Source organism: Poecilia reticulata, chromosome 5, assembly GCF_904066995.2.
Source record: "Poecilia reticulata chromosome 5, P_reticulata-male-v2, whole genome shotgun sequence".
NCBI classification, from domain to species: domain Eukaryota; kingdom Metazoa; phylum Chordata; class Actinopteri; order Cyprinodontiformes; family Poeciliidae; genus Poecilia; species Poecilia reticulata.
This window is the reverse complement of record NC_088834.1, coordinates 26196398-26218837: the sequence shown is the minus strand read 5'-3', so window position 1 is coordinate 26218837 and position 22440 is coordinate 26196398. Positions and strand designations below refer to the sequence as shown.

Here is a 22440-nt window from a genome sequence, read left to right as displayed (position 1 = left end):
TTTTAAAAGTGTGCCAAATAATTTACGCATCATGTAATAGTTGTGCAGCCATTATGGTTTCCTTGTAGCTTCCTTTAGCTTAATGCGATTTTAAAGGGGTATTGTCTCTAACAGGCCTTTGTACAAACAATAGTCACACACTATAAAAAGGAGCTTTGGAGAGTGATGAATACTAGTCAGTAAAATTATCAGCATTTTACTCAATCCTAATATTCAATAATAGGTTAAATTCTAATATTGGCTTCCTTATTTTGATAAGAAAACCATCCTGAACATTTTAATTAGCATTTGACTTAAGACGTGGCTTCAGTGAGTTGTAAGGCATCCAGCAAAGAATGGTGAGACTGTTATGTTTATGTTGTTGTTTAAAAAGTAAAACAACTTGGTAAAGGCTAAGAGTCATCATAAGACTTACGGTTAATGATATTTCTCCGTTTGAGGAAGAATGCAAGTAAGCAACTTTAGCCAGATGTGCTGTGGTTGTGAAAAACAGTCATTTAAATGCCATCTTGTTATAACAGATTTTCAAAGTTTACCACTGTTTCAGTAACATTTCATGCCCTGACCGTAGATCAGTCAGGGAAAGCAAAAATGATCTGAGTAACTACACAGAATTGAAACTAGTGACACGACTGTAATAAATTGGATTTACATTGTTGCATTGATTCATTAGATCAAATTCTAACAGTTTTAGCAGTGCAGCGGCATCGTGACGGTGTATTTTACACAGTTTGGCACCAATTCAACAATACATGTACATTTATTCGTCATTTTAAACACACGTTTTCATCTAAAGTCAAAGACAGGATGACAACTAGTGCGCATGTACAGAAAAAAAAAAGAAAAAAGAAAAAAGAACGATTCTTCATTGTGAATCGATGTGACTCTGTTGGCTCTCCTCTCATGGATCAGGTATAACCATCCGCTGTCAGTGTCTGTATTTAACCGGGACCCGGAAGACAAGCCACTGGCTGGCTGACGTGCCATTACGTCGGGTTGTGTGCCCGTAGTCTCTCTCTCATCCAGCCACACAAGTTTTCAGCTCTGTGCACAGAGAGGCTGTGACAGAGCAGACAGACAGGAGGGAGAGTCAGAGCGCAGCGCGGCAGAAGCACCCGGCGGATCTTACAGTCTGCCTGTTCGGAGACCGATAACTTCATTAAATTCCCTGAACCAACCGGACAGGTGTGGACACTGTTTTTTGATTTATCATTATTATTATTATTATATATATTTTTTTACATTCAGCGTTATTATTTTTGGAGAGTGAACCAGAAGGAGCCGCTTTCACTGGACGCGCTGTGACTTCAAAACAGCAGCCCCACGTTTTCTCTCTGTGGAAAAGGTAAGAGATGTGTTTTAACACCGCAAGGCTGCGTTTTCAACAATTAAAAGGAGTAAATAATAATATTAATAATAATAATAATAATAATAATAATAATAATAATAATAATAATAATAATAATAATAATAATAATAAGAATTAAAGATAAAGTTTGTTGAGAATTATTTGTAAAGGAGAAACAAATAACTGTAATGAATTAGGTTGGCAGGTTGCATGTTTTTTATTTTTATTTTAAAAAAATAAATGTACCCTCAAGACTTACTGTCGCAAATATTCCAACACTTACTGACAACTACATTAAAATCGATTGTTTATTTTATACAATGAAGGGAAAGAAGGGGCTGCATTTTTGTCTTCTTCGCAATTCGGCGTTTTTAATAAGTGCAAGCAGTACAATTCAACAAAACAAGAAAAAAAACAAAAAAAACAAATGCACTTGAAATTGTAAATATATCCCAACTACTAACTCGGCTCACCGCAACAATGACGCGCCTGGCTAGAGTGCGCACTTTCTAATATTTCGCTGTATTACCGTGCAGCACACATGCGGCCAATAACGGCGCTTTAAAAAATTTTTTTTTTTTTTATGCGGTGCGCCCCGCGTCGCCTGCGGGAAGGGAGAAGGTGCTCCGCTCCTGGAACAAACCCCCTCGATCGTGAAAATGGTCCAGTTAGTGTGTCATCAGCATTGTATTAGCGGCGACAAAAGTATTCAATTGTCACGCATTTGAAACGCATAATGACTGCGGCGGTCCTCTTTCATCAGCAGACAGAGCAATCACACCCGTACAATGGTGGAGCCGAGGCAGGGGGCGGGCTGGGGGTCTCCGCAGGCATGCATGGAGCAAGGAGCACACACACGCACACACACACACACACGCGAAGACCGACACCTTGTTATACCCTTTTCAAATACCTGATGGCTGATTTGTGTATATTATTCAAGCAACATGCAATGGCGCCACCAAGGGAGGGGTGAGGGGCGCAAAAGGCCACCACTGTAAATTGGCACATTGCAGCCCTGACCCATGCAATCTTATAAGTACAATATTTTTTACGAGTATAGATTTAGAAGTAAACAAGGTGAGGAGATATATTGCTTTCTCTGTTCATTAAATACAGATTGTTGCAAGAAGCAAAAATGTCTGCGCTTCATGTCTGTGCTTTCTAAGGTAGGAAATCAAAGATTGAGTCTGTAAGGAGGCAAATCCTTAACTATAACGGAGTATTTTTTACATATAACCTCCAAATGGCAACAGCATAATAATAATAATAATAATAATAATAATAATAATAATAATAATAATAATAATAATAATAATAATAATAATAATAATAATAATAATAATAATAATAATAATAATAATAATATAACCCCATATAGTCACTCCTTTTGAAAACTCTCTGGAGGCATCCCTGATTTCACCAGTGACCAGTGAAACAGCCTGCATTGTTTAGAACGTTTTGCCAAAAAATTGTTGCAGAACTTTTCTGCGCTTTCCTTTCTGCACCCTCCACGACCTTTGCTTTCTCCAAAATGTTGTTTATTGTTTTGCTCATTCTTAAATCAGGGAGTGGAGTGGTGCCCTCCAAGCAGCATCCAGGCCCCCTCTCATAACGGTTTTATGGTCTTGTGTCTGGGTGCTTGTGTCTATAAAGCCCTCCCCAGCGCCCTGGCTCAATCTAATTAGCCGTGAGTAAAGGAGACAATAATGCTTCAGCTGGTTTGTGTCATTCTCTTCTCTCTGCCTCTGCTTATCTTCACAAGCCCCACTGTGGCTCTTCACATAAAGATACACACACACACACACACACACACACACACACACACACACACACACACACACACACACACACACACACACACACACGCGCACACACACACACACACACACACACACACACACACACACACCTCTCCATGCAGAGCTGGGCGCTGCAGTCACACACACCTCCACTCCGGATAATGATGGATGACTGTGCCCAATGGGAACAAACAGGTAGATAAAGCCAATCCCATTTAATAACGCCGTGGATCGGAATGATAATCTTGTTGTTCATTAGCCACTGCGGCCGCACGGCGACGCGGCCACCTCGGAATCCCCCTCGCCGCCGCTCGTGCAGGAGGCGTTATGAGGTGGAAGTGTCCTCCGGCAAAGGCGTAGGACAGGGTAGCATCCTTGGGTGAAAACAATAATGCTGTGTCCTTGAGAGAAACGGAAAGCAGCAGCGTGTCCCTCCCCTCCACTCACTCCACACCCTCACCTCCGACACACTCCCCCATCTTTTGTTGGGGCGCATATACAAATGGGATTAATGAAGGTATGAATTACAGAGAGCTAAATCCTGCAGAGTAATCCATTTGGCAAACACACAAACAACAATGGGCATGCGGCAGCCGCTCTCCTGAGCCTGGGCCTGCGGTGTTTAACGCAGCCTAGACAACACAGGCTGACCACTTGGCTCGGTGACACCTTACAGTGTCCATATAAAGTGTCCTTTCACTGCAAAACCGCAAGACCAACAGCATCAGCAGCCACTCAGGATCCAGGCTCAAACAGGGGCGAGCCATTAGATCCTACAGGCTCAGCGATTAGCCAAACTCAGAGACACTAAATTCCTGTAAGTAATACTTTACTGATGACTGACTGATAACTGATAATCTATGAAATACATTCAGTTACAGGACAGGATATGAGGGTAAGAATGTTCTTATACTCACCCCTGCCTAATTTTACCCTTTTTTTCCTCCCTATTCTGGAATGCAAGTTACCATAGACTGATGAAACAGAGACTGCTGGATTAAACTAATAATGCTGGAAACATTTAAATTGGATATATTTTTGGGTAAATTTTTTAAATGTCTTTTAAAAAACAACACATTTAGTCAAACTATAAAACAACAATTCCAAATTGCTACATTTCTACTAATTATTTTGTTAATTTTTCTCCTCTGGTTTGTTCTCCCATCCTAAAAAGAAACAGATAAGTGGTTTAAGATTAAGTTGTAAAACATTAGTGTAACTGTAAGGAGTCCTGACAACAAAAGCAAAAGCTATCATGTCAAGATAATTACTTCAGCTCAGCTTGTTAAGAAGCTGCAGCTAGTTTAGCTAGTTTAGCTAGTTTAGCGACAATTCTAAACAAGCCAAGGTTTGCTAGCTGTATACAAACCTAAGTTCTTGCTTTGACACAGAAACATTCTTGAGAAAAAACTCCAACTTCATTCTCATATTTTACCATTTTAAAATGTACAACCAGTAGGCTAAATTTCAAGATTTAGACAAGCAGATAGGAACTACATGTTATATTAAACGTAAGAACAGGAAGTCCTCTGACACAGTGATTCCCCAAATTTCAAGCAAAATAAAAATGTAAGAAGGTCATGACCCCAACTCTTGTTTGAACATACAGGCATTTTTACCAAGATGGTCAAAAAACGGTACAATGACAACATCAACAGCTGTCATATTAACCACCATGTTTGTCCTGTTCTTCAACTTTACAGCATTTCTAATATCCATAAGCTCTCTAATCGTCATTTTTGGTATTTCGTAAGAGTACCTCCTGACCCCAAAGTTACGTTTTTGTGATCTCAGGTGGGGCCTTGGAAGCTACTTCTCTAACAGGTAGAAAACCGTCCACTGGGCTGGTACGAAACATCCAGGTGTCGTGAGTTCTTACCTGAAAACGTTGGGTACAAAACAAACAAATGATCAACATTCAAAAGGACAAGCAATGTATTATTAAAAACTCTATTTTGACGTAGACATGGCAATAAAAAACAAAAAACCCTTATAGTTGTGAAACTATTAATCCATTGTAATTTATATGTAAACAAATCTTGTTTGTTATGGCACCAAAACTGATTGTAGTGCAAGTCAGAATGTGGTTTCCTTTAAGTTAAAGTCATTTTAAAGCTTTAAGAGTTACAAAAATAAACTGATGTTATTCAACCGTTATTGAACATTACACTTAAAAACTTATGCTCAACTAAAATTCAAATAATTAATATTTAATACCATACTAAATTCTTTTTTATAGTGTAATCTTCCTTCTATTCCTGCCATTGCACACACCCAGACTAATTTGTTGATTTTAAGAGTTGACAAACTCAAAGGGGCCAAGCTCATCGGCCCCTTGCCCCTGGCAACATGCCAGTGATTTAATGACTGCTGACTGACACACACACACGTACACACACATTCACACACAACGAACCAGGAGTGTATGATGGCTGCTCTAATGACCTGAACAGAGGCGTCGTTTAATGGAGGGACTTCTACCTGCTAGAATGTTCACAGCCACAGGTACCTAAAGTCTCACGTCACTCAGTCCACTGCACATTTTCTGACGTCAGATCAAGGCGTCTGTGTGTCGGATAGTAAATGCCCCGGGCAACCTCCATTTTTTTTTTTTTTTTTTGGTACGTGTCAACCACTGTCGCGAGCAACCAACCGCATGTTGCGCATTTCAAGTTTTATCTAACCGTATTAAAAAAAAAAAAAAAAAAAAGAAAGAAAAAGAAGCTAAACACGCCTATCGGTGTAAACGTAACCCGCCATTTTTTATTTGTTCTGAGTAGTTTTGAGTCCTCGCGCAGGTGAGGCCTCGCGCCCATCTTCTGCGGCCTCCCTCGCGGCTCCCTGCGGGCGCATATGCAGAGTGGCTCCGACTGGCCGAACCCTGTTTCCTCAGGAGGAATGTCCCGCTCCTAATTAAAGACAATTAGGCCGCTCCCCTCACAATGCAAAGAAGTCCAGTTTAAGGGGGTCATAAATTCACTCCTCCTCTGTTGGTGGAAGAGGCGCTATAATCGCTGTTTATTTACATAACAGCCCTATACAAACAATAGCACTTACTTGTTATTATTATGATTATGATTAGAGAGCTATAACACACCCAATTAATCTCATCTTGCATCCGGATAGGTAACGAGTAAAACAAGATCTCTGTCCTCTCGACTGCTTAATGCAGGAAAAGGGAATTGTTCTTTTTATTTGAAATCATAATAATACTGTGCAAGCAGAATTTCCTCCCTACGTTTGACGTCTGTCTTTAAGCTCTTAAAAACGCTTATTGGTTATATATATATATAAAACAAAGTTCACTCCGTTTGAGCTTCTGGCGAGAGAGAAGGAGAGAGAGAGAAGAAGAGAGAGAGAGAAGAAGAGAGAGAGGAGAGAGAGAGCGAGAGAAAGACAACATAAAGTGGGCTGCTGATTGATAAGTCGTTTAGTTTTGTGGGGGTTGAGGAGAAATAGAGAAATTTAAAAGCAGGGAGAAGAGAGAGCGAGGATGCGGCGAGCCAATTGTGGCAGCGCGCTCCGTGATTGGCGCAGAGCGACGCTCCACCCCGTCCAGGCTTGATATGGGAATTTACTGGCGCCAGCCGCATCAGTCTGCGCCACATCTCATTAATGAGCCCGAGCTCTGCACGGATCAAGAGGTTTAGCACATCCAGCCTGCGTTTTGTGCGTGTATGTGTGTGTGTGTGTGTGTGAGAGAGAGAGAGAGTGTGTGTGTCCCGTCAGCTGATCGGAACCTCAACAGGTAGCTACTTACCGCAAACGGGACAGAACTTTTCCCTGCGTTTTTTTTTGTGTGTGTTTCTTGTCTTTATTTTTTGCAGACACGGGATGTGCTTTAAGACTCACACACTCACACACACACACACATACACACACACACAGCTGTGCTCTTTACTTTGCCAAAGCCGCAAGGACCCGCTAAAGCTCACTTCACGTCACTCGATACGAGTAGATAAAACACGCAGGACGCTCCTTGTTTTCCGTGGAAGGAGGGATGCAGAGGTGAAAAGTTAACGCTTTGCTCTCATCACTTTGCAGGTCATCGCTGAAGGAGAAGGAGGGACGCGGCGCTATTTAAGGATTCTATTTCTAAAGCCGACAAACAGCTGGGAACTATACACTGCAAAGAGGAGAGCGAACTGACCGATCAGGAGACGGAATCGGAGGGGGCGAGGGGGGGGAGAAAAAAAAAGAGAGAGAGAGCCTAGCCATGGAGGTCGCAGCCGCGGATCAGTCGCGGTGGATGGCGCACCATCACGCGGTGCTGAACGGCCAGCACCCGGATTCCCATCACCACAGTCTGAGCCACAACTACATGGAGCCGATGGCGCCTTTGCTGCCCCAGGACGAGGTTGACATGTTTCTGAACCACTTGGACTCCCAAGGGAACCCTTACTACACCAACTCCCGGGCGAGGGTGACGTACAGCCAGGCACACGGTGAGGACGAGCGCGGGTTTATAGAACAATACGAAATGTAAGGGACCTAGCGATGAAAGTAAAAAGAGTTATCACAAAAATAAATTATATACAGTCGTATGTGTGTCACTCAATATAATAATAATAATAATAATAATAATAATAATAATAATAATAATAATAATAATAATAATAATAATAATTTCATTAAAATGAATTCAATAATAATTAAAAGAAATTGTGATAAAATTGTAAAAAGCTCCTCCTTACATTTCTGGGCCAATTCACTGACATAAAAGGGATTTCTAGCAAATGACAGCGAGAGGAAAGGGAAGTATGTCACTTAACCCCTCCGTGTTGGGGCAGGGGTTCTGCAAAGAGAGAAAGAGAGAGAGAGGCACTTCCCGGATATAAAATAAAAACCGCAAATTTACTAATAACAATCTTTAGTCCGAGAGCTGCAGCAGGGAGGAAAAGATAGCCAGCCTGTACAAGCTGTCCAGACCTGGAGCTGCTTTTATCTGCGATCAGCGGGACTTTATTGTTTTAACAACAATGGGCCTGTTGTCATTTTAGTAAAACGAGGCCTATATGATTATATAGTAATTAGATCTACAATTTAAAACCGGCCTGAACGTTTTATTTACGTCTGGAACTAAATGTCGGATTTGAGTCACTTTGAGGTTTTAGCTGGTGAGATCTTTTACTTTAACTTTTACAACTTGTCTCAGGATTGTTATGTTCTTAAAGCTGTGGAATAAAATGTGGCATGTATGCTGATTGTATTACAAAGAATTCAATAATAATTTTGTAAAAAAAAACAAACAAACTGTATTTTCAGCTCGCCTCACTGGAAACCAGGTTTGCCGGCCACACCTCATCCACAGCCCCGGCATCCCCTGGCTGGACCCCGGGAAAGCCGCCCTGTCCGCCGCGCACCACCACAACGCATGGGCGGTCAGCCACTTTAGCAAACCCGGCCTCCACCCCGCCAGCTCCGGATACCCGTGCAGCAGCAGCGCCGGCACGGCCTCCGTGTCCTCGCTCACCCCCGCGTCCCACTCCAGCCCGCACCTCTACAGCTTCCCCCCGACCCCTCCGAAAGACGTCTCCCCGGACCCGGGCCCCACCTCCCCGACCTCCACCAGGATGGACGAGAAGGACTCAATCAAGTACCAGGTGCCGCTGACGGATGGCATGAAAATGGAGAGCTGCAGTCCGCTCCGCGGCGGCCTAGCCTCCATGAACGGCCAGACCGCGGCCACGCATCACCCCATCCCGACCTACCCGACCTACTCGCTCCCCACGCCCCACGAATACAGCGGCAGCCTCTTCCACCCGGGCAGCCTGCTCGGCGGGTCTTCCTCCAGCTTTACGCCCAAATGCAAAAGCAAAGCCAGGTCGAGCTCAGGTGAGTCTCTGATGTTTTCGTTCCTCCGCATTATTATCAGATTATTAAGCCAATTAAAACGATTTATATTCATATTCACCCGATCCAGCCTGTTAAAGAGCGCATACATGTTTTATCTGGCACGGTAATAATGTTAGAGTTGTTGTTGTTGTTAAACATGCGGATATAATTGTGTATGCATTGCCTTGAGGGTATTTGCATATTTTGCCTGAGCTCAGATTTGGACCTAAAATCCCTCACTGTGCAGTTTTTACATTTGTTTGCCGCTCTGTCAAAACAAAAAAAAAAAAAATGAGAGGAAAAAAGAAAAAAAAAATTTCATTTCTACGCAACATTTCCTCTCCGACACCTCTTATCTTTGTTCAGTCTCACTCTTTGCAACTTAACTTTAACGGGGGGGTGGAGTGGGAGGATGGTGTGTGTGTGTGTGTGTGTGTGGGTGGGTGTCAGTTCAAGAAGCAATCCACTTCAGGATGAAAGCTTTCAATCCAATCACGGCGATTTAAGATAAAAAAAGGAACTTTAATTGTTCAACTAATCGATTATTCGTGAACATCTCAGATTCCTCTGCGTGTTTTCAATGGAATTATTGTGTTTTCATTGTGCAATTATTAGACGAAACTGACAGAACTTTGCAGCGACTCATCCGGTTCTTTTGGTTACCCTATGTCACCACAAACCGCCTAATTGCTGCTGCTTCTTCTTCTTCTCTTTCGTGCCACAGACTATTTTCTTTTTGCCTTTTAAACGTGGCCTTTTACTGCGCTTCGAAAATAAAGCAGTCACGACGCCCTGACTCCTGCCATATCCTGTATACCTCCAAGTGAACAAATCACGACCTCCACCCCCCAACACCACCCCCTCACCCCAACCCCCCGCCCACCGCTCTCCACAGTCCTAACAAAGCCCAGGCGACAGAGTCCTGCTGTTTGTGTTTTTAAGCCTGGCCTTGGCCCAGTACGTCCACAGTGGTGGACCCTCTTCTCTGTGAAGATGAGAATGCATTTTGCAGAGCATTGAGTAATCATCATCGGGCGCAGTTTTTTTTTTTTTCCATTCTTGCACTTAAAAGTCTCAAGGTGTTAATATTTTTTTTTCTTACATGTTTTTGGTTTAGGGGAATTGTACGACTCTGTGTGTTCTCCACTAATGGGAAACCAAGTGAAAATAGTAATAGAAAAAAAAACAAATCTTGTAATGAGTCAGTAATTTCCCCACATTGTTTCACTTGGTTTTCCATTGAATTAACAGACAAAGAATGCCTTGCAGCATTAGCAGCTTGTTAACTACTAATACACCAGTCAGATATGACTACGCTCATTTGTAGGTCAAATTCTGGCAAATCTTATATATTTTTTGCCCATAGTTGCATGCATCAAAAAAGAGATGCACTGTGGGACAGCTTTTCATATTTCTCTGAGTTTTGACAATCTGATTCTAAATTTGACCTTTTTCACTATTTTTACTCTAAGCAATAATGAATATAACACAGAAAATGCGCTGCAGGTTCCTTCATAAATGGCATAATTAAATTCTAATTAAAAAAAGTTTAAAAAATAAAAGGTCCACCTTAGTAATTTCCATCTCTGACTAGATCATTTCTGCTGTTGAAAAAATCTCTTTAGTTTTGTGATAATCAGTCGTCCAGAAATTGGTAAATTTTCTCTTGATTGTCTCTGATATATGTTTGGCTGGTTAAGTAAAGAAAATTTAGATTTAAAAAAAATCTATTTATTAAATGTATTAAAAATCAAAATTTTTAGTCCATAAATGCCTAAACCTACAACATTCACTTTGCACTGAGCTAGAGACTAAAGGGACGTGAGATTTGACACGTAAACGGACACAATCTTGCAGTATCCTGTTTTCTCTATCAAAGAAATTTCAGATTAGGTTTTATCTTTTAATTTTTACTGAAAAAAAAAAAAAACGAACCATCAGAACTGGCAAGTCAGATTTCAAAGAAAATTGGCAATAGGCATCAGCAAAGGAGAAGCTCGATAGGTGCATCTCTGCTGTTAACAAATCGTTCCGGATGCAGTTGTGCAAATTATCAGCGCTGTCATCTCTCTAAACTACACCTGGGAAAATGCTGGCCGCCCGACAATTGGGAGTGAATATGAGCTGTTGTGGCAGGAGAAATGCTATAGTGTGACATTTAAAACAAGCCAGTCAGTCTTTGCCCGAGTCAGTAACACAAACATATCTGCTGTACGGCATTCAAAAAAAAAAAAAAGGCCTCTTATCTGTCAAACTCTCTGCCCGGTGTCCGTAATGTTGATTGACTGTTGTACAAAATGCCACAATGACATTTCAGCTGTCAGCACGAACACCTTGCAGTCCTGCGGCTTCCTGTCGAACTGACCTCAAACCGAGAGCTCTTCCCCCATCTGACTTTCTTGTGCTCGGTGCTTCTTCACCCTTCCCATTTTCTTTTCTTATTTCGACACAATGTGTTGCATAAAACAGAACATAGAAGTCACGGTTGATGAATATTTGCAGCTTTAATGAGGGCCTCTTCAGTCTGGTCGCCGGACTTGTGAAACACTTAAGAGGAAGGAGAAGGGAGGACTAAGAATGATGCATTTCAAAAGGAGAGCCTAGCTTTGTACTCAGGTCAGATTCCATTGTAGAGCAAAGGGTGGGACTTTGGGTGTCGCTGGCTTTATAACAGGAATAATGAGATGGTGCTCTGGGGAAAAATAGGGATTCTTGAAGTGAATTGTCTGTTTAGCAATAGACTGTTTGAAGTCAAACCTGTAAGGGAGAGATGAGGACATGGACGGAAGATTAAAAAAGCAGATTTTTTTCTCTCTCTCGCTTTTTTTTTTTTCAAAGAATGAGCATTTGTGGTTTGAAACCAGCTCAAAGTCATTATTAGCAGCCAAGTGACATGCAAGCCTTTCGTCAAGCCCTGCGACACTGTCTGCCACATTTAATACCTCCAACTCGCACTAATGCTTCCTCTCATGGGTGCCCACTGAGTTGATAAATAATGTAATCCTAATTTGATGGTGTGTCTCATTCTTCTTGTTGGACACCTCTGGACATGCTCTCGCTGCCTCTGGATCGGTTTACACGGAGCTGTTTGTGTCCGTGACAACCACTCACACTTTGCTACACCTGCACGCCAATGCGGACATTGTCCCCGAAGCCGGGCGGATTTTCTCTTCATGTTACAGTGCCATCTGGGGTCACCCGGCGTGGGTCGGCTGCCCGAAAGCGCCGGACAGCTGCCACATGTGCAGCCTCTGACAGAAGGTGAACTTTTTAATTATATAAAATTTCCTTCCCTTGTCTTCCTCTTGAACTATATGCAGAGGGTCGAGAGTGCGTGAACTGCGGCGCCACGTCCACCCCTCTGTGGCGGCGGGACGGCACCGGCCACTACCTGTGCAACGCCTGCGGACTGTACCACAAGATGAACGGCCAGAACCGACCTCTCATCAAGCCCAAGCGAAGACTGGTGAGTCTCTCGACTCTTGCTCTACGCCCCGAAGTTGTGTGCTCCGAGAGCCGGCTACCCAAATATGAGCACAAAGCAGATGCCGGCAGCACAATTCCAGGAAAGTTATATTTTCCCTATGATCTTCCTGGAATTGTTTGTCCCTCTCGCCCCCCGACGAGCCGCCTTCACGGCCTGTTACAATACTGCTACTATTGCCATTGTTCCTGCTATCGTTATTGCTGGTACTTCTGATACTGTTACTGATACTGATGCCCAGGCTGCTTGAGTTAACACCATGATGGAGTCAATGGAGCAGTGGGAGGAGGATGCTCACATCTATCTATCTATCTATCTATCTATCTATCTATCTATCTATCTATCTATCTATCTATCTATCTATCTATCTATCTATCTATCTATCTATCTATCTATCTATCATTGTACATGCTGCTTCATCATCCTTTCCTACTTGTAAATAAGCAGTTTAATACCCATGTACTTAAATCGTTGCATATGATTATTTTATTTTATTTTTCCCTGTATTTGAATCTGTTTATGAATTATGGCACTAAATAGTCATGAAAATGCTCAAATCTCATGTGTATCTTAATTTATTTGCATTTTACAGTGTGCACTATTTACATTACACTGTTACACTGTTTGTTTTGGTTCTGATTCTCGTTTGAGTCAAAAGACTATTAAAATATGACATTTGAAACTCTGACCAAACAAAAATAACTCTAACCAACCTCCTGGTGGTGGACATTGTTATTTATGACAGTATTTCGTGGTCAGGCTCCTTACAGTAAACTATGAGGAGATAAAAAAAAATTGGGTACAAAATGTCTTCACATTGGGTATGAATAGAATGTTCTGCTGGAGAACAGGACCATTTACTATTGAACACGTGTCTGTCACCCCTTATTTTATTGCTATGGTTGGGTCAAATTAATAAATTACCCATACCACTAGCATCACTACTACAAATAACATCAGCAGGTCAATGTTATTGCGTCAGATTATTCCAAAGGTCCTGATCAAAATGTTCTCATAAACATTAGCTGGTAATTAGTCTCGCCATGAGACGATCTCTGAAGATATTTCTGATCGGCTCTTTTTCTATTTATTTTTTCCCTCCCTCCGCCTCCATCACCTCCACGCCGTTCCTTCTCCATGAAAGCTCCATTAGCCCGCATTTTCCACTGCCCATGTGGCCGTGCTGCATTTTTGCATTTTCAGCTCAAGTGTTTTTCAGAGTTGTGTTCAAAGGGGCATCCAGTTGTTTCCTATCCGGATATCTGGCCGGGCCAGATAAGGAAGTCAGGCTCCCGGCTGTTTCCGCCTTCACCCGGCGCGCAGCATTCTCTGCGGCCGCGGCTGACATATACTGTAAAAGAGATTATCACAACACTGAAGGAGCCGCTTATGTGTGAAGAGACGGGCCGAGAGGGGCGGCCATTGGAAAAATAAATGGATTTATGGTCCTCCTCCTGTTTGTCATTCTGTGCGGACAGAGGTAAAATGTTAATGCGCGGTTGTTGTTTTTTTCTATATTTGTTTATAGAAAAAAAAAACAACAGAAACGCGTATTTTGTTGAATAAAAAAAAGAGCGAGCATAAATGTTAGTGAACCGCCAACTCACCTGAAATTGATTTAAAAGGGAAAAACCTGAATGCTGCGTGTATTTAAAAAAAAAAAAAAAAAAAAAGAGAGAGAGAGAAGAGAACCGGAGGGGTTCGTGCGTGTTCGCTTAATGTTTCTCATTATGCGTGGAGAATTGATCCGCAATGGTTGCGGGAGCGCATTGTCGGTGAGGACACCGGCTCCGCTTACACAACCTGTAGCGCAGCTTTTCCTGGATCAGGACGCGCACCGGGACCCAGCCGGGTCCTCCATTACAAACTGGTAATAACCGGTTTCGTAACGCAACGCACAAATTACCTGCAGCGACACGCTGAAAAAAATTAGAATGTGCGAATTTGGTCAGATATTTGCGGAGCAAAATATATAAATATTTTTAGACATTATTGCAAGAATGCGCGGAGCCATTTCCTCCTCCCAAACTTATATGCAATAGCTTAAAAAAAGGCCACTTCGTACCCATGTAGCTATATGGTTGGCTTCTCTATGAACCAAAGATGAATGACCGTTACACACATATTAATCTTATTAGCTGCATGTTATTTTCATAATTGTATTTTCCACTAATAGTGATTCTAGATCTTTTTTGGGCCCGCTGACATACTCACCTCACAAACTAATCGGAACTCCAGGAGACGGAATAAATATTTTTTGAGGTCACATACCAACATTTCAGTGCAGTAAACGACGACTTAATGCAGAAAATCAATTCCAATCTCTGCTTGTTGTCGCAAAGTCAATATGAAACCATGAACACCGCAGAAGTACGAGGGGTGTCAAAAATGATCAGCACCCAAAGCAGGGGGATCTGAACCGCCACAAATGGAAACTGGTTGTAATACAGGTCGCAGAAAATTATATGCATTTAAATGACTTTTATGCACGTGTTGCTTCATAATATATAAAAATTAATGCAACAACAAAAATGCTTAAAATTGCTTTATTGGTACATGAGTATGAACGTGAACAAAATTCAATAGGAAGAAATGACAAGGTGTGTACAAAAAGTGGGCTTGAGGGGGAGAAACTTCAATTAATAATAATAATAACAATATTAATAAATTTGAATATTACGGCTTAATTGATGCAGTGTCTATATGGGAAATGATGACCACAGGTGTTTTTGGAGCATGCCGTCATAACACTGAACATTTGTGATTTATTAATTTTTTTATTGTTGTTATTTAAGGATTTATGTCTCTTTCGTTTTTATTTAAAGCAAAAAGTTATCTTGAAAACATAACATTTTTTCACATTGTTGCTTCCATCCAAATTTAGCAAAACAAAGACGTCGGTTTGATCAACTCCAACCACATTTAGATGTTAACAGTGGTGTTTTTAACCAGCCATCTTTCTGTTTGTACCAGAGGTTTCTAAAATTGGGGTCAGGACCTCATTCGGGGTCACAAACCAACAAATCTGAGGTCCTGGGTTCCTCTTCGTGAGTCAAAGTAAACGGGGACAATTAGTTTAAAACCACCTTCAAAAGAGATGGAAGCAGTGTATGCAAATAGATAAATAAAATATATTTACAGTGGTGATATGTAGAGATATTATTTATACTGTCGCAGTCAGCCGACAGGGTCAGAGGTTTACTGTCATTTTGCAGGTTGGAACCACTTTAGAGAACAGACACTGTCGTCTTAACCACATGTTGCCCAGGGGTGTTGCGCCCAAACCGACCTGTTCAGTACGACATAATGGAGCATTATTTACAATGTTTACGTTCACTCTGTCTGCTCTCCTCAGTCTGCTGCGAGACGTGCAGGCACCTGCTGTGCGAACTGCCAGACCACCACCACCACCCTGTGGAGGCGCAACGGGAACGGAGACCCGGTGTGTAATGCCTGCGGCCTCTACTTCAAACTACACAACGTAAGTAAGCTTAGAGAGTGGACACACACCCACACAAAAAGACTTTCACCCAAGTGTGGAGTTTTGGGGGGGAAGAGGGTTGAAGGTGGTGCTTAACCGGTTAAGTGGGCGGACAGCGTGTATCGATTTAGGAGTGTGCAAGCAGAGCCTGCTCACCCTGTCGTGCAGAACCCACACCGGTCGTCTCTTTTTATTAATCCGTCGTTGTTTCAATGGGGGGCGTTACTCCCCGGAGAGACTGCCGGGTGGGACTGTCATTCAGTGTAACGGCGTCGGTTACACTGATGAGGATTTGTCTGAGGCTGCTCCTTTCACACCCAGCCTGTGCTCGTCCCCATGAATTCATATTGACCAGGAAGGTTCTGTTTGGCTCAGACAATTAGACAAAAGCTAAGATAAAACGCCCCTGACTGGCCCCAGAATGCAGCCAGTGGACATGCAAAGCAGCTGCTCATTATTTATGGGGTTTACTTTACACTGGTACGATTCATGAAGGGCAACTGCCATGACAGAAACGCCGTGTACATGATAATTGGCAGCAAGTGAGAGATTCCGGCTGACATTTTCGGCCGAAGTTGGGAAGCAAAAAACAACCTTGAAGCACAATGATGTAGCATTCACACTGTCAGAGCGTCTTTTGTTTGGCGTGCCTTGAGCTAATGTGCCTGCTCCTCAACAGGTCAACAGACCCTTGACCATGAAGAAGGAAGGCATCCAGACGCGCAACCGCAAGATGTCCAGCAAGTCCAAGAGGAACAAGCGGGCGGGGGACGGCTTTGACGAGCTCTCCAAGTGCATGCAAGACAAGGCCTCGCCCTTTGGAGCCGCGCCGGGCCTCACCAGCCACATGACCCACATGGGTCACCTTCCGCCCTTCAGCCACTCGGGACACATGCTGCCCACCCCCACGCCCATTCACCCGTCATTCGGTCACCCGCACCACTCCAATCGGTCGCCGGTCTGGGCCGAGCCTCACTGAGGTCGTCCCTCTCCGCCCCGCGGAACGCAGGACCTGCCACATCTCCACAGACACTAAACGGGGGACTTGTGTCCTGTACAGCGGTTGATTGGAGCGTAGCGGCTTTCAGTTGGACTGAATGACCGATGGCCTCGTCAGGCCACGGTCTCGCCGAGAGGGGGTGGCCGTCGCGAACTTTTGTGGACTCTGTGAAGAGCTAATGCGACGAGGGGGTTTGTCCGTTCCACCCACCTCCTCCGTCCCCCGAGGCAAGGGGGGCTGACAGGAGAGAAGTGAATGGAGAAGCTTGTCATTCTTTTTTGTTTTGCTTATTTTTACTAAGTCACTTTGGTACCCACCTCTCCCTGACCCTGTAACAGGAGACTCCAGAGAGGGCCTGAAAACAACCGCTGTTTCTCACCTCATGATCATAGAGTCATACTCCGAGATACGTGCACCTCGTCCATCCCTGCGCTGATGTTCAGAACTGCCGCCATCACACACACACACACACACACACACACACACACACACACACACACACACACACACACACACACACACACACAGACGGACTCCTTGGTGCTGGAAGCTGTCTTACAGGCAGAACTGCTGAAAGGCAACAACCAACCAGTGCTCTCTTCACATGCTGGATTGTGCACCACAGTGCTCACCTGTTTTTCATAACTGTTTTATGGGAAAAAGAAAAAAGAAGAAAAAAAAAACACACCCCAACACAGTAAATAGAGTGTTTATAAATGCTTAATTGCTATTATTGTTGTTATATTTGATGTTATAATTATTGCTACGATAATTTATTTTCACTCTTTAAACTTTCACCGGACACACATGGAAACGTATGATTTTAATTACATGGTTATTACGTAAAGAAAAACACTGACCTGTCTTGGGCGAATAAAAGTCCCTGAGCTGTACGTTTTTATCATTTTTTTCCATCTCACAAAGAAGAGAAAATAAAGTTTAATACTGAAGTAACGTATGTCTCTATGATTCTTACAGATGTACATCCTAGGAATCTGAGTGGAGAGAAAAGCAAAGATGAGGACCAAAAAAAAAAAAAACTGAAGGAATTTTACATGATTTGTTTAAAGAGGCTGCGATTTTCAATCGGGTCGCTTTGCAAAAGTATTCACACCTTTTGAAAGTGATTTGGTGTGATTGCATGCGCAAAAAGCAAAACAATGAAGGACGCATTTTTGAACTGGAAGGTAAATCATAAATTCATTTCCAATATTATAACAAAGGAAAGAGTGAACACTCTAGTGTGTATTTGTTTTCTGTCCATACTTGTGTTGTGACGGTACAAGCTTTGAATGGAGATATCTATGAACAATGTGTTGTCTAAACTGTCTAAATTTCTCACTTGGATTCAGGCCTAAACTTTGAGAAGGCCATTATGACTTACGAGTATACATTCAGTCCATCGTAATTTTGGCCGTTAAAGGTCGTAATGCAGAAAAATGAACATCGGATCCGGTCTCAAGCCTTTTGCAGGATCGAACAGGCATACTTCCAAGAGTTTCCTGTGCTTCGCTCCATCCATCTTCCAATCAACTCTGACCGCTTTCCCTGTCCCTGCAAAAGAAAAGCGTCCTCACATAACTAGGCGGCTGCCACCAGGCCTCACCATGGTGATGGTTCAGGCTTTTGTGCAGTGTGTGTTAATCATACAGACCTCTGACAGAAGACCAAAAGTTCTTCCACACGTTTCTTCTTGCTACTTTTTCAATGAAGGACAGATTCGTGGACTCCATAACTAAAAGTTGACTAAAATCTCCAAGCTCTCGATCTCAGTTTAGGTTGGATACCTACCGTGAATTGGTAGGTTACCGTGTATCGGTAACCTACCGATACCAGGTATCGGTAGGTTTCACTCCATTTTCAGACGATGCTGTGGACTGGGCTCTGGGCTGGGATGTTGTTTTAAACATTTTTCTTCCCCTGACCTGCTTGCAGTGTCACTTGGTCTTCATGGTGCCGTTTGTTCTCTAAAAACCCTTCGAGTCCTTCACAGAGCAGCTGGATTTACACTGGGATTAAATGACACACGGGGGATAAAGTTAATTTACAAATCATCTTCATCTTCTGAAGGTGACTGGTTGCACTGGGGTGTAAATGCAAAAACGACTCACATTTTCCAGAATTTTAATGTTTCATCTTCACTTTTTGAACCAACAAGTTATTGGCCTATCAGATAAAATCCTAATACGTTACAGAGAAGCTTGCGGTAAAAAGATTACATGCTATAAATACCTTTACAAGTTGCTGCCTTTTGCCTCCTCGAACGATCTTGTTTTCGGATGTGTCTCCTAATGAGTCCGCTTCTATGTTGGGCCTATTTTTTATTTTTTTTTGCGAAAGCAAGCGTGTTATTCTAAAATGTTTGTGTGGGACGGTACACATGGCTATTACGCTGAAGTTCCCCCTTCACAAAGAGTGGTTGGTCATTAAAATCATAAGCGGTATCAGATGCATCAAGAGAAGCTCTCTGATCCCTAAAGCGTGGTAATGCTTTGGTCAGGCTCCTCCTCTATCTGTGATGGCTCGTTGTTAAGAGAAGGCCTCTTTGTGGAGCGAAGGCCCCAGGCTGGACCATTGTGCCCAGACAGCAGGCTCCAGCGAAGGGCTCCGGAGTCACACACAGTCATGCATATGCGCGTACCCTCATGCTTACGCACATGCAGCCACAAATTCACACCCCTTCGTTTGACGAAACAACGCGCACAGGCGTCCCCCCTGTTTTTGCCGTTCAGAAGTCCCAAACGTTCTGTGTGAACTCGCGTGTGTGTGAAAAATACTGAGTCACGAGAGCCGTGTTTTTCTCACTCCCAGCGTCTGTCAGAGAGTAGCCCCCTTTCTCTCTCTTTTGGCCGTGGTGACTGGAGTGAGAGGAAGGACAGCGGGGTCTTTAGTGGGAGAGCGGAGAGGAAGGAAAGGCAATCAGGCGACCTGAGCAAACACGTGGGGGTCTGCTCAAACCCCTTCTCACACAGATGTGCTCGCAGCTGAGGCTGCCAGGAAGCAGGCGTCGACTCCGTTTCTTTCTCTTTGTTTATTTTTTGTGTGCTCTCTCTTTCTCTCTCTCTCTCTGTCTGCTCTCCCATGTTTTTTGTTTGCCTTGTGGTCTCCTCCTTTCTGTTTCGCTTGCCCCGTCTCTGCCTCCCATTTGGACGATTACAGTAAACCGAAGGGGGCGAGGGGACGGATTGAAGAAACTTTGAACACCGCCAAGCGACTAATGAGTCTGCTCGATTAGGGCCAATTTTAGGTCATCATTGCAGAGTTCAACATGCCCTCACACGCCCACAGCACAAACCGTCCGATTAAACGGTCTAAGCTAAAAGCGGACAGCTACCCCTTCCTGAACCCTCCACCCTGTTGACATCTGCTGGGGTTTTCCAGAGGTCTGGGCTGTTTAAATCGCGAAAAAAAAAGAAAAAGATCTGTCCAGGGACTTTTATAGGTACTGTTTTTGTTATCCAGCGTAGGCAAAATGCTGCATCATACACAGCTGTCCGCTTCAGAAACCCTGACAGTATGCAGGACCGGGTGGCTGCATCCAACCATCTGAGAGAGGAAGGGATCCTCTTGATTCAACGGCTGAGCACCGGTGAAAAATGCAACGCACGACTGGCAGCGAGCGGTCTGGCCATCTGTGTGCAGCGCGGCTCTGTGGGAGCTGGGCCGAGCGCCGAGGGCCGCGGCTCCAGTGGGCTGTGAGCCGCCGCAGCCGAAGGGTCCGCTCGGCTGGGCTTTGGCCGGGCTCCCAGAGAGCAAGCACTCTTCAGGGAGGCCCTCCGGAGGGAAGGAGCAGCCCTCCCAAAAATAATACAGCGGTCTGAAACACCAGAGACTCCCACATCACACATGAACATGCAAGTGCACGCACAGATGCGGACAAATTTATTGGTCTAGCAAAGAAGAAAAAAAACCTCAGAATAGTTTCGCTTTGAGTGTCAGAAGCAAAATTTCACAGTGGAAAGATTAGAGAAAACTTTCAATTGGACATCTATTAAGTGAAATAAAAGAAGAAAAAAAACTCCATGCTAAGATATAACTTTTTTGTTTGTTTTTTAAGTGAGTAGTGCCCCCAGAAAATGTAGGGGGGCACAGCTTTAAAAAAAAAAGATGTATCTGTGTACTTTTCTGTGACATGAACATTATTCTCTGCCAGCATTTTTTAAGACAGGGCTGTGGCCCCCCCGGACTCTTCCCTGAAGGTGCCACTGCCGGTGTCACAAATAATGAATCTGATAACAGAACAATAACAACAAATGTAGCTGAAGCATTTTTAGTCTATCTTCTTTTTTTTTCAAGTTAACCTCTGATCTTTCAATTAATAATCCATAATGTTCTGTTTAAATGCATGAGGTGTAAACATGACATGATGCAGAGGGCCTGGCTGCTCGGCTGAACGACAATCCAGCTTAGTTTTACCTCCATGCTCAGAGAGCAGGATGCTAAGTGAGGGAAAGACAAGAATCAAAACTTTTTGTTAGATAACTTCTGAAACGAGCGACCTTCTGGGGTCAAGGCTTTCTAACAGATATTACGTGTCGTCTACCTGACAATTGGTTCTTTTTTAGGGAGAGTCTTTAACTAGACTGATTAGATGAGACTAAAATTTAGCTAAAAGTAGGTGATGCACAAAGCAAAAGATAAATATGAGGAAAAAATAAGCATGGTGGAGGAGATGTCATGCTTTCTCCTCCACAGACCCTGGCAGCCGGTAACCTTGTTAGAGTTTATGAGCTCTTTGAAATACCAGGAAGAATAAAAAAAAAAAAAAAGGTGCCAGAAAGCTGAAAATGGCTTACAGATCTTAAAGCGAGATAATGATAAAAAAAAACATGTCGAAATCGACAAGGAAATGGTTCAACAGACACAAAATTAACCAACTGAGCACTGATAAGAGGCATGCCGTAACCGTGCAACTGGCGATGAGGAGGAAAGCAGAAAATAATTTCAAATGGGTATTTTTCAAATTAAACATGACATTTTTCTAAAGTTTTACTAGGAGATTATGCTGCTGAACACATTTTTGCTGCCAGGGCAATAAAATGTGTCACCATGCACATATTCATGGTTGCAATGTTTTAATGAGGTGGCTGTGCATTTTTTATGTCAGGGGTAATCAAGATTGGGGTAACTGATGGGAAATAAACCTTTGATAGCAGTACGAGAAAGTTCTTTGTAAAGCTTTAAGAGTACGGACTTCTGGGTCCTTTTAGTTTGCTGATCTGCTGTTTTAAAAAGTATTTGATTTATAAATCCATATTTTAGGCCTTGAAATGTTTTAAAAAGACATGTAGGAAACTATATTTGGACACCTATTTCCACTCGTTAATTTAGCCTCACCTTGGCGTATTACAATCATAAATATCAGCGTATTTTAATGGGGGACAGACCACAACAAAGTAGAATTAAACCTTTACAAATAAGAATCTGACTGCTCTGATATCCCTTAGCACAATTCAGAGAAACTAATGTGCGTAGGTAAACCTGATGCAC

At 43.0% G+C, this 22440-nt stretch overlaps 1 protein-coding gene across 1 annotated transcript; it reads left to right on the top strand.

Annotated features, from left to right (window-relative positions):
- The first annotated feature begins 6542 nt into the window (after positions 1 to 6542).
- Positions 6543 to 17904, top strand: gata2a (GATA binding protein 2a). The gene is made up of 6 exons (XM_008409601.3): positions 6543 to 6898; positions 7195 to 7595; positions 8416 to 8985; positions 12306 to 12451; positions 15825 to 15950; positions 16630 to 17904. Exons 2-6 carry the CDS (start codon positions 7367 to 7369, stop codon positions 16927 to 16929), a joined length of 1371 nt encoding a protein of 456 aa, XP_008407823.1. The 5' UTR covers positions 6543 to 6898; positions 7195 to 7366; the 3' UTR covers positions 16930 to 17904.
- Positions 17905 to 22440: the final 4536 nt, after the last annotated feature.

Coding starts and splice junctions, on each gene's coding strand:
- gata2a (XM_008409601.3), top strand. CDS start 7,367: ATGGAGGTCGCAGCCGCGGATCAGTCGCGGTGGATGGCGCACCATCAC. Junction 8,986..12,305: donor CAAAGCCAGGTCGAGCTCAG/GTGAGTCTCTGA, acceptor AACTATATGCAG/AGGGTCGAGAGTGCGTGAAC. Junction 15,951..16,629: donor TCTACTTCAAACTACACAAC/GTAAGTAAGCTT, acceptor GCTCCTCAACAG/GTCAACAGACCCTTGACCAT.